At 41.4% G+C, this 11,893-nt stretch overlaps 1 protein-coding gene across 2 annotated transcripts; it reads right to left on the bottom strand.

Annotated features, from left to right (window-relative positions):
- Positions 1-5,384: 5,384 nt before the first annotated feature.
- Positions 5,385-9,178, bottom strand: LOC147609420 (cysteine proteinase inhibitor 12-like). Of its 2 annotated transcripts, XM_086787718.1 has the most exons (5): positions 8,945-9,178; positions 6,122-6,335; positions 5,831-5,979; positions 5,592-5,752; positions 5,385-5,533 (listed from the first exon to the last, which is right to left on the bottom strand). In XM_086787718.1, the coding sequence occupies exons 1-4, from the start codon at positions 9,110-9,112 to the stop codon at positions 5,615-5,617; spliced, it is 669 nt and encodes a 222-aa protein (XP_086643844.1). In that variant the 5' UTR covers positions 9,113-9,178; the 3' UTR covers positions 5,385-5,533; positions 5,592-5,614. The 2 variants fall into 2 exon arrangements, with proteins under 2 accessions (XP_086643844.1, XP_086643843.1); XM_086787717.1 differs by having other exon boundaries at positions 5,385-5,752.
- Positions 9,179-11,893: the final 2,715 nt, after the last annotated feature.

The following is an 11,893-nucleotide window of genomic DNA, read 5'->3' as shown; positions in this document are numbered from 1 at the left end:
TATATGAGGGTGAGTGACAGACTACGTGTTTGTATATAGCCCTCTAATAGGGGGGAGGGGGGCATAACTTGGTCGTAGTCAGCCACATTTGGTTAAGTCATCCATCATTCAACTTACCATACCATCGATTTTATTAGGCTATAAATTTGGGTACATCTTTCAATCTATCCTCATTAGGACTCCTATTCGACCTATATGTTTGAGCCTTATATCCAAGGACAAAGTGTCTTGGGAAGATCTTCCTCTACCATGGAAATGTTAAGAGCAATCTTTTTGGTAACGTACGAAACCTATTCAAGACATCTCAAACCATAAAGCTACCAGTGCCACCAACTGCTAACTAAATTGGCAGTAGTTGTTAACATTGATTGCCACCAATTGGTGTCTAAACCGGCACCTCTCAGGCATCTGGGCTACTCAACTACCATGGCTTCTTATATTGAAATAGCAATGCATGAGAGTAAAACATGAGTAGAGCAAGAGGGAGAGCATGCAGATTAGAAAGGGAGAAAGAGTAAGGGTCCTAACTCAAAGGTTGATTTACTTATAAAAGGTGAAGTTAATGATAAAAAAGGTAACACATGGAAAGAACAAGGAGGCACATGGAGTGGTATTATTGACACATGGATGGCATAAGGGTGCATGTATTTTTTGGATGGCATAAGGGTGCATGTATTTTATTGATGAGATCTATAAAATCATGTAATCCTTGGCTCATTTTGAGAGTGCTTTGTTTATGCTTATTACTTGTGCTTGATTTAATTCTCTATGTAGTTGTTAATTATCAATGTTAAGCCATGGTTTGATAATGTTTTATGAGTCTTCTTAGTTCCTAGAAATTCAACTTGGTATTAGAGCCTTGTTAGGAGGTAATTAGGAGATGCTGAACATGTGATTAGTGTTTATTGAGAAGCTTGATTAAGAATAATCTTGTGAGGTTTAGCTTGATTGCAATTTAGGTGTAAGGATATTGTGTTCGTTGCATTCATTGCAATTAATAGAGATACACATCCTCTCAAGAGTCTATTAAGGTAGCTCTTTCTATATCAACAAAAACAAGAAGCTTCATTCTCTCATTTAGCCTGATTTTGCATGTGCAAGTTTTTGAGTAGCAATTCTTGCTCATCTGCTTCTTCCTAGTAGAAATCTCCTCTCAATCTTGAGCTCATTCCTAGAAGGAATCTCCTCTTAATCTTGAGCTCATTCTCCATAGCTATTGACAAGAGAGGGGGGAGGGGGGGGACATAAGGATCTATTAGACGGTATTAGAAAGAGGGGGGGGACATAAGAGAGGGGGGAGGGGGGGGACATAAGGATCTATAAGACGGTATTAGAAAGAGTAGAAGAATTCTCAGCAACAATCTCAAAGCTAAACAGTGACACAGTCTCACCATCCCCTCAAAGGCTACTTAAACTAGTAAAGAACAAAAGGGCATGGTCTCTCACCCCTGGTTGTAACCCCAACGTCTTGTGTGTAAAGTGTCAAGCCAAAGCCAACATTGTAGCCCACAGGGAGCAAGCTAAGATGGACCACTCCAGCATATGACTAGGAGTGTAGGTCTAGTGTAGCACGTTAGGTGATAGACCCTCATCACATTGAGAGGGAGTGTTGAAATAGCAATGTGTGAGAGTACCACATGCGTAGAGCAAGAAAGAGAGCATGCACATTCGAAAGGAAGAAAGACTAAGAACCTAAGTCAAAGGTTGATTTATATGGTTACTTGTAAAAGGTGAAGTCAATGGTCAAAAAGTTAGCACATGGAAAGCACAAGGAGGCACACAGAGTGTGGGTATTTATTAACACATGGATGGCACAAGGGTGCACGTATCTTGTGGATGAGGGATCCTTGAGAGCTATAAAACCATGTAATCCTTGGTTCATTTTGAGAGAGCTTATAATGCAATGTGGTTATTTAGTGCTTCGTTTATGCTTATTACTTGTGCTTGATTTAATTCTCTTAGTTGTTAATTATCTTTGTTAAGCCATGGATTTGATAATGTTCTATAAGCTTCTTTAGATCCTAAAAGTTTAACTTAATTTACACATAGGGACCTTACAAACTAGAGCTAGCTAGTAAGTATAGAATTACAATGAGAGGTGGAGATGATAGTATGACATGAGAGGTAAAGGCTTAGAGAAAAATGAGAGGAAGGGAAAAAGAAATGAAGCAGGTAACATTATAATGAATCTTGGCAATTGTCTTTCGGAGGAAATGTTTTTAAAAAAGGGGGTTGATGTACAACACTCTTGTGGTAATTTATAGCCTCCTTTAAATCTATAGCTAGCTTCAAACCAAACCTTAGTAAAAGAGATGTAGAGATAGGAAGATATGAAAATATCAATCAAATTAGGGACATGGGTGAGTCCTCTAAGTGGTTTATGAAGTTAAAAGGATCATTGGAAGGTTGAGAATGAAAATAAATATGTAGATTTAAATCAAGCTAAAACACAAAGATAACATGGTACTTCCTTAGGGCTTCAATTTTAATTTGACTACATGTGGTTCTTTATTTGTAGTGAAATTACACCATTAACGGATGCCCATGGTACTCATGATTAAGTTACTTTTTGTCAAAATGTAATGGGATTGGTACTGTGTATTTTTTAAACCACCTTCTAAATAATAATAGCCTCCTTAGACAATTTTTATTCTTTTTATATCTTGGTTGTCATATACAAATAGCAAAAGTAAAAAACTTTGATCAATTTTCTTTGCTTCCTTAAAAATTAATATCAAAAAAGTACTTATAATGCTTAATATGGATTATAGAAACGCACTTCATATCATACATTAGTACAATATATCCTTTATAATTGGGTAATTTTATAATTTTGCCACCCCCCATATAGCCAAATTACCATATTGTCATTTTTAAAACATATTATAGCCAAAAAAAAAACTTTGGGCTAATGTGTGTTGGGATTCGGAGTCTCATGTGCATGTCCCCTTCTCTCTGAACCGTTGTGTGTGTGTGTGTGTGTGTGTGTGTGTGTGTGAACGGCCCTAAAAGGGTTAAGTGTGCTTATAGTGTGTGAACACTCTCTTTTGAGTGGATCAGATAAGGTGTGCCATGTAACACTTGCTTATTAGTGTGTGATTTGTATGAGTCAAAAGATAAGGCTGCAAGCCCACAAAAGTATTGTACTTGGTGAGCTATCAACATTTCAACTATATCAATCAATGATTCATGCTATCACACACACTCCATAGTTTGTTTCTCTCTCTCTCTCTCTCTCTCTCTCTCTCTCTCTCTCTTAGCCAGCTCTTGGCACCATGTCAACCTACATGGTATGTCACCATTTGGTCCCTTCACCAATATTGATTAGTGATTCACACACTAAGCAGAGCCAAGGTGAGAACATGGATTTTCCACAGAAGAAAGCTGAAGCATTCAATGGCATGGATTGGCTTAAAAGATGGCCACACAACATGAGCATCATGGGATTTTATTCATCAAAGTGACTTATAATGTTTATAAGTCAGTGTGTTCACTTGAGAGCCATGTTGCTCGTTGCCTTCTGGTAACATGTGAGCCATTGTGTGCACCTTTGCTTAGTGCAATTCGGATCTATCACATGTGAGCTATGTGGTGCCTAGCACGTCAACCAACTGTTGCTGTCACCTGCACGTCCACTACCCGCCGTCCACACCAGCATCTAAGAGGGTGTTTAGGTGGGCATTGTCCAAACACCCTCATCATTGATCATTCTTTATTGCACCAACAAGGGCTTTTGTGTGATAGAGTTCATCGTCATCATCCATGCACGTGTCCCAAGACGCAATTACCATGGAATCACCGAAAGAGAATGATCTTTACCAACACATGCTCGACATGGAGTTTAAAAACTTCCAAAATAACTCTTTCATGTTTTGTGTAAGAGTCCAAGGTTCTCTGCCCGGGCTATTCCCCAAAAACTGAGTTAAATAATGCCATGCTTTATAAAGGCTTCATTTCCATTTTTGTTCCTGCCTAGAGTTTGTTTTTGGGTAGACTGATATACGATATATGTTGCAGATATATGGTGGTTCTCCCATATCAAACCCGAGTTGAGTTACAGAATGGTGGGGGGTCGTCTTCTTCCCAGAAAGTAAAGGTTGGCCTCTTGAGTCTTTCATTAAGATCATGCTTTCGTGGGCCTCTAAGCCATGTTCATACCCGAGCCTTTGAATTGAGATATCAAACAACTACTAAATCTAGAGTGTCATTCAAGCTAAACCAGAATGCTAAATTGTATCACTAACACATCTAAACTATATGTTGTTATAATTTCCTCAAAGATCTACAATATTTTATTTACAACATATTGATACCTCGATTTGGGAAAGTGTGACGGTAACCCTGGCTACTATCCGCCTCTCTCAACATATTCAAATCTCATTATAAAAACCACCTCCAAAATAAAACATGCAACGAAAACTATCAACAAAACTCTAATTCTATAGGCTTAGATTTGAATGACAATGAAAAGGCACTTCACCAAGGCAGTTTGATGAAATAAATAGTTTTACCCACTATTAAAAAGGAGGGAACAATATTGGAGGAGACTAAAGTAAACATTTTTAGAAAACCACGTTATAGTTAATACATATTAACCATGGACAACCAAGACACAAGGAGAGAAGAGAAATGAGAAATCTTGGATTTTTAAAAAATAAGGGAAAAATCCATTCGATTGACCCTTTGTATTCCAGCTTCCATTCCTGCATTTCGCTTCTTAATGTCTTTTACATACTGCAGCAACGCGCGGGTTGAGTACTAGTAGTTAAAAAGGAGAATCTTTCCAAAAGAAGCATAATTAAATAAGAGGAGGTTTCCCTATAGCTTTCTCTCTCTCTCAACACACGAACACACGAGATTTATACCAACCCCCACCCCCCCCCCCCTCCCCCCTCGCTCTTCCCCCAAACCTCTCTCTCTCTCTCTCCCACCTCATTTTCTTCCTCTTCTCTGCAGCATCCTTCTCCCCTGTGACTGATTTAAAACCATAGAATTTTTCCTGGAACAAACTAAAGAAGATTGAAGATAGTGTGCCTAGAGTTTGGCCTTAATTTCTCTTGTACACGGACTTGTCTGTAGATTTCTAAGGCCTTATTTCAGGAATACACAGGGATCTAGGAGTCTGTTGCAGCGAACAAGCTTTGCACCTACATCAGGGTAGCAATTTAATTCATTTTGCTTTCAGATAACAAAAGTTGTCTAGGCAGAAGTCCAAGAAAGCTTTCATTAGAGAGAAAAAGGCTCTATACCCCATACATTTAGAACAAAATAAGATAGCAATTTCAAGCTCGATTTCACTTCCAAACCATTAAAATTACTTCAACCCATTCACCTGTACATGCTTTGTTCTAAGTGATATACTACACAACTTTTGAGTAGATAACTATCAAGAAAGCAAGAAAGGCATAAACTTACCATCAATTACACAAGTCCTTTGCTTGGCAGCCCGTGTAGGAGTTGACAGCAGAGTATTTCTTACACTATCTCTTAGCAACTTTAGAGGCTGTACATGAACAGCTTGATATACAGACATCTGATGAAACACGCGTGGTTCACGTGGGGTGGGATGAGAAAAAGTGACTCTGACCAGCTTTGCACATGAGCATAGCTGCCTTTAAGGATGATGCTGGTGAAGAGACTTGACCGTCCATTCACCAACAACAGTGCGCAAAATCTCTGCCCCGAAATGTTCCTCCTTAGATCCTCTCTGAACCTTGAACACTAGGCTAAAGCTGGTGCTCTCATCATTTACCTGCAAAACCCAGAGTGAATCACACTCTAAATATAAGCTCACACGCTCACATCCTGGAGTCTTTGAGGAGTATCAAACCTCTGCATGGGCTGATACTACTTTCTTCAGCTCATAAGGAATCAAAGAGTTGGATCTTTGCTGAAGGCCCTTCAAAGCCTCCTCGGCCGCCTCCTTGACAACAGGATCATTAGAAGAAACAGGTCGTAGTCCTACCTCTCCAGAACCATCTATTTGACAGAGGAAAGGGGTAATCAGAAACGAAATCATAAATATGAAGGTCGGATAAGGATAATAGGATGCTCCCCTTTACAGAAGAGTTGCACCAAATGCGGTTCCGTTTGGAGACACAGGCATGTACAGTATACTTACCTGGATGTGTTCCAAGGTCGGCTGGTGTAAAAGAGCTCTGAATGATTCTAAAATCCTCCAGTGACTTGAAATTCTCCCAAGGTTTGACCCACACCTTGGCTTCATATAAGTCAGTTCGCTCGCCAGACGCAGCCTTCAGATTCAAGTGGTACATGACCCCAGCAACAACCTGCTGCTTTGCTGAGACCAGGCCAGCAAATTCCAGGTCCGAGTTCTGCAAGAAAACGTAACCAAGTCAGGTACCATAAAAGAAGTCCTTAAAAAATTCCATGAATGATTAGCACTTTGGTTCTTGCAGCATAGACCCTCAAATAACATCAAAGTGTCAGCTGCCTAGGAATTCTGACTTTTGCTGACTTGGAAGTATGCCACTTGTCAGCTTCTGCTGCTGCTCCCCGGCTGCCCATGACGTCATCTCACAGCGACGGAACACAGCTGTGCAGTAGGATCAGCAATTCCAACAGAGTGGTCAGCACCCGTTGCTTCCCCATGGGTCGATGATATTTGGGCCTGCCACTGAGGATCTGAGTGAAAAATCTTAAACCGGCTTCAATGGCCACACCTGGTAAACAGATTCCTCCAGCCTTGTTCTTGCGATGACGGAGCCTTGCATAACATGCCCCTGGCTAGACTACACTAGGGACCAAAAAAGGTGAAACTGGTCGCAAGGAATGATAAGCCAGACACTAAGTAATGGAAACTCTTATGGCACAACTTCTGTTCTCACAACTCTTTATGGCCCTTAAATGGCTACTGTGGATAGGTCCTTCACATCCAAAAGCCTCTGTTCCCAGCCTTATCATTCTCATAGGTTAGTGTGTCAAAAACATGGAAATCCATCACAGGCATTCACCTAATCTACCTGTGTGCACTGTGCATCCCTATCCTCACATTCATTCTAGCATCTATCCCTTATTCTCACAAATGGCCAATACTCATCTAACTGAAATATTTCCCAAGTCGTATGACATGCATCCATGCCAAACATGATGCAAGTGAGAAGGGCTCTGTGGCCTGCCACAAGTCAGTGCCTTTTGGACAGGATCTTATTCATGTAACAGCTGGGAACACCTTCAGGAAGGAGGAGAAGCTTTTGGGTGCAGCTGAAACCCAAGACCCTTCTTGTCCACACAAGAAGATGGTTCTCTAGGCCCCCAGGCTTTTCCCTCCATGAAGCCTCCATTGCACAGTGGCCAGCCATAGAGGAAGCTGCCTCCTACACAGTCTTTTGCCTCTCTAAAGAAGCACAAAGATTAATTGCCTTCAAAAACATGCTAGTGCATGACCAATCTATTACCCAGACTCCTTTGCAGGACACTCGTTGACCTGAGGCATCAAAATCATCAAAGCCAAAAAAAAACATGCAAACTATAAATGTAAAGAACAAGGCTTCTTCCATGTCCTATCTAGTATGGTATCTCTCATCACACAAAAACCCTCATTATCCTACATAAGTCATCCCTTTCAACAAAGTTATGCCAGCCTACCTGTCAACCTAGAAATTGATCTCTTACAATAACAAAGAAACATCGTCCAAAATATCCCCAGTAGAGAAGATACTTTTCTAAGTGATGATCCAACAGAGTATATATCCCAGTGAGGAAGCATTGGACTAACCTCAGAAAGCAAGGTGTCCCTGCAACCTCCACTTCAGAAGAGGTAAGCTCAAACCACTAGGCTAAAACCTCCAAAGCTCATTTTCTAATGCCATACTTCCCCCTTAGGTGTTATAACAAACTTCCCAAAACTCTTACACATGTCACAAATGCATGGAGTGAAGACTCTTCCACAGACTGTTATTAGTCACACTTGCCTAGGGAGTCTATCCATGTCTGAATAGTACAGCACGAGCCCAGGCCATATAAGGGCTTAAAATAAACACATTTGCACACCAGTGCATCAGCTCATATGAATCTGTACGGAGCTGATTGGAATGTACCTTGTAAACTTGTGCCGCCTACATGAGTGGCGGCAATTTCTAATGCTTTTTTTGAAGCTATTGAAAATTCAAACTGCAAAACCATGACTAAGAGCTTTCAGTTTGAGAATTACCATGGAATTTTATGTACCATCATAGATGCCTTTATGTGCAAAAGGTGGCCTATATGGAAGAGCCTAATATGGTAGGAACACCATTTTACATGCATTTTTAGAAACCATTAAAGAGTGAAGGTAACATCAATGTCTGGCAATACAATTTTAACTGAAAACATATGATTAAAGAGCTTTCATTTTGAAGAAAAAATATGAAAGCATGAGGGGCATGGATGTGGAAAAGTATGATAATTGAAAATACAATGGAATTGTATGTGCCAGTATAGAAGTGTGCATGTGCAAAAGGTGCAATTGATAAAAGCTAACCATGGAAAATCTATACCATCAAAAGGCAGGAATGGCAACCCATCATAGAAATCTTTATGTGCAAAAGGTAAAGCTAACCATGGAAATTTTATGCCCAAAAAAAAAAGCAGGAATGTTAAATACATATAACCATGGAAATTTTATACCATAAAAAATCAGAAATGTTAAAAACATATAACCATGGAAATTTTGGTACCATGCAAGCCCCCATTGAGTAAAGCTGAAAATGGGAATTTTATACCATCAAAGGCAGGAATGGCGATAATTTTGGTACCATGTAAAGCCCCCAAGAGCCTAGCAATACAATTTTAACTGAAAACATATCATTTTGAAGAAAAAATATGAAAGCATGAGGGCGGCCCAATCCACCCTGCACTGCACCGCGCCGTGCCCGGAAAAAATGAGGGGATAAATAAATAAATAATTCGGGATAAATTTCGAAACAAAAGAAGCAGCACAAACCTGTCTGCTGTTGTGCTGTTCAAGAGCGAATTTGGCGAGGTCCTCCAGCTGAAGATCGTTCTGGGCACCAGAAATCTCCTCTTGGCCTCCCAATTTGTTCATGGCTTGCACGATTGGAGGCGATGAGCAGAGCAGGACAAGAAGCGAGAGGAGACAGAGTGTGGCCATGGCGTCAGGGCTACAAATAGTAGGAGTGAAGTGGCCACGTCTATGGTTTGAGAAAACAAGCGTAGTATACACATTGACACATTGATTGCCTGCCCATGAATTATGGGCAGGGGTATGGCGATGTGTAATGGGCCTGAGTCTTCCATTCATCCACTTCATCTAAGAAAAAAATTGCCTGCCCATGAATTATGCACGGTGGATACCCCCACCACATTAGCATGGGGAGGCAGGGGTATGGCGATGTGTAATGGGCCTGAGTCTTCACTTCATCTAAGAAAAAATTTGAGAAATATCCAAATAACTAGAATGCTTGGGTACCCTTATTTCTCTTGATTGCTTGCACTTGTGCGTTGTCAACATACTTTGAAAGAACTTGTGCCCTTCTGTTCACGTATAAACATCTTGAAGTGTTTGAATGAAGATGAACACTGCAACCTATACCATTTTTGCAGCACGTCCTCTTTGTATGTGTGTCTTTCTCAAGTTTATATGAACAGCTTATAGAGCTCGAACGAACATGAACATCAAGGCTATGATTATATTTGACGTGAGGAATTGATGGACATTGACAAAGATCTCATGGTACATCTCGCAAGGTTGATAATTCCAAATTCATCACCACATTTGAATCTGAGTTACACATCATTCATCAAGTCATAGGATTTTCGTGCTTGTTTGTGTGAGTGAAGTTTTTAAAAAAAACCATACATAAAGTATGGCGGGGAGTTGGCACAGTCCTCCCCAAAATTTATAAACATAGGAGAACGTGCCCTTTCTCTGTTTCCCAAATAGCACTTTCAATATCGAAAGTGGACCAAAACACCTTCAGTGTTGAAGACGGCCATTAGTCCTACGTATTGATTGATGATACATAACTCATTTTCAAATGTGGTAATGAATTTGTAATTTTCTAATTTGTGAGGTACTTTTGAATCCCTATCAAACATAAGAACAGGCTTCAAGCTCATCGATTGCGAATGTTAGTCTAATTTGATGTCATGGACAAGGAGAAGCTTCTGGTTGTTATCATAGCCGTTCTTAATGCGCCCCTCCACTTAGCACCACTGGGAGTGTCGTCAGCTACACGTAATAGACCACAGATACACATGCACAACTCTCTCTCTCTCTCTCTCTCTCTCTCTCTCTCTCTCTCTCTCTCTCTCTCTCTCTCTCTCTCTCTCTCTCGGTTGCCATCAGCAAAAACCAAGAGACTTTGGCACCAAAGTCTTGGGTAGAGCGCAATAGGTGATTCTTGCTCCTAGGGAGGCCCAGGTTGGCTTCCTCGGACGAAACCACCTACTTTTGGATCCAGGTATGGCCCTCTGTGCAAGCACCATGCCAACACACATGCAGGCCGGGGCTCGCTCACTTGCCCCCTCGGGTACATGAGCAAGCCTCATAAACAGGTGATACTAGATGTACAAGGGAAGGAAGAGAAATTAGGCCAAAAGGAAGGAAGTGTATTGATATAGCTATGCATTGAGAGAGAGAGAGAGAGAGAGAGAGAGAGAGAGAGAGAGAGACGGGAGTGACACAACTAGAAGGATGCATTGTAGTAAGGAGGGAGAGAGAGAGAGAGAGAGAGAGAGAGAGAGAGATCACCTAATCCAGCAGCACGGTTGAGAAGATTCTACGAGGAGGAGTTGTTTTGATCATTCAAAAGAAAAGCACCTGATCCCACTTGTACTTTAAAGGCAAGGCTATACAAGTCGCAATTAAGAGTACACTCAACATGGGGGAGCACTGCGCATACCTTGAGCCAAGCCGTAGAGAGGGGAAACCGGATTGGACCACGATGTTGGCCCCCCACATCTGCATCCCACAAATGATATTGGTCAAGCATAAGTTGTTGCACGACAAAGAGCTCCCCTCATTCCCTTCCCTGCACCCCTCTCCACACACACATGCGCGTGGCTGGCGGGAGGACAACCTGAGAATTGCCCGCTTCATTTGCAAACCGTGGGCCGAGGCACCATTACCCCGACCTCCAAGGTCGCGTTTGGTGCCCTAGGCAGCCGCCCGGCCTGCATCTACCACAACTTCCAAGGGTTAGGCCTCTCCTTGTGCGTTGAGGCCTCCCTGCTGCGGGCCCTCCACCTTTACAATGCCACCCATGGCTACGCCACCTTCCAAGGCTACCTCCCACACAGCCTCAGGTACAAGAACTCTGCGCTGAAGTACTGAAAAACATATTTTGATAATTACACTACTGCGATTGGAGAAGAGGAGGAGGATGTGTACGACCTGTTTTGGGAGGAGTTGTTTTGATCGTTCAAGGGGCTTTGAGTCGTGCTCCACCTCAAAAAGAGACTTTGTAGCCATAGCCACTTTGCTTTCTCATAGTCACTCGAAACCACTTTGCTTCCTCACAGTCACTCAAAATTCCTCGTGCATGAGTGAGAGAGCTTTTCTTACACTCGTGCTATTCTAAAGGTGTTTATTTTATTGCATTGGCACATGGACTTATATTTTTACGTTTCTTTTTATTTTATTGCATGCCACATGGACTTATATCCTTGCTTGTTTTTTTGCAAGGATGTTAGGCTACCCAAGGTAATGAAAATTTGTATCTTCCTTTTGCTTTTCTTTTATGCATTGCTTCAATAGATTTCCTCACTTTACCTTCTTTGCATACATGTTGCATTTGGGTGCTAAACAAAAGACAACATTGTGTGTGTGTCCTTTCTCTAACTCAAATCTACCTTGCCATTGCCTTGTCTTGTGTTGTAGATGGTCGGAGCGTAGTCAAATGACAACAACTGTGTAGACAATATACTTGGG

Source organism: Cibotium barometz, chromosome 51, assembly GCF_041138505.1.
Source record: "Cibotium barometz isolate CiBa-2024 chromosome 51, ASM4113850v1, whole genome shotgun sequence".
NCBI classification, from domain to species: Eukaryota; Viridiplantae; Streptophyta; class Polypodiopsida; order Cyatheales; family Cibotiaceae; genus Cibotium; species Cibotium barometz.
The sequence above is the reverse complement of the archived record's forward strand: the minus strand, read 5'-3'. Positions and strand labels throughout refer to the sequence as shown.

Coding starts and splice junctions, on each gene's coding strand:
- LOC147609420 (XM_086787717.1), bottom strand. CDS start 9,112: ATGGCCACACTCTGTCTCCTCTCGCTTCTTGTCCTGCTCTGCTCATCG. Junction 5,980..6,121: donor CGACCTTGGAACACATCCAG/GTAAGTATACTG, acceptor TCTGTCAAATAG/ATGGTTCTGGAGAGGTAGGA. Junction 5,753..5,830: donor TAGTATCAGCCCATGCAGAG/GTTTGATACTCC, acceptor TGGGTTTTGCAG/GTAAATGATGAGAGCACCAG.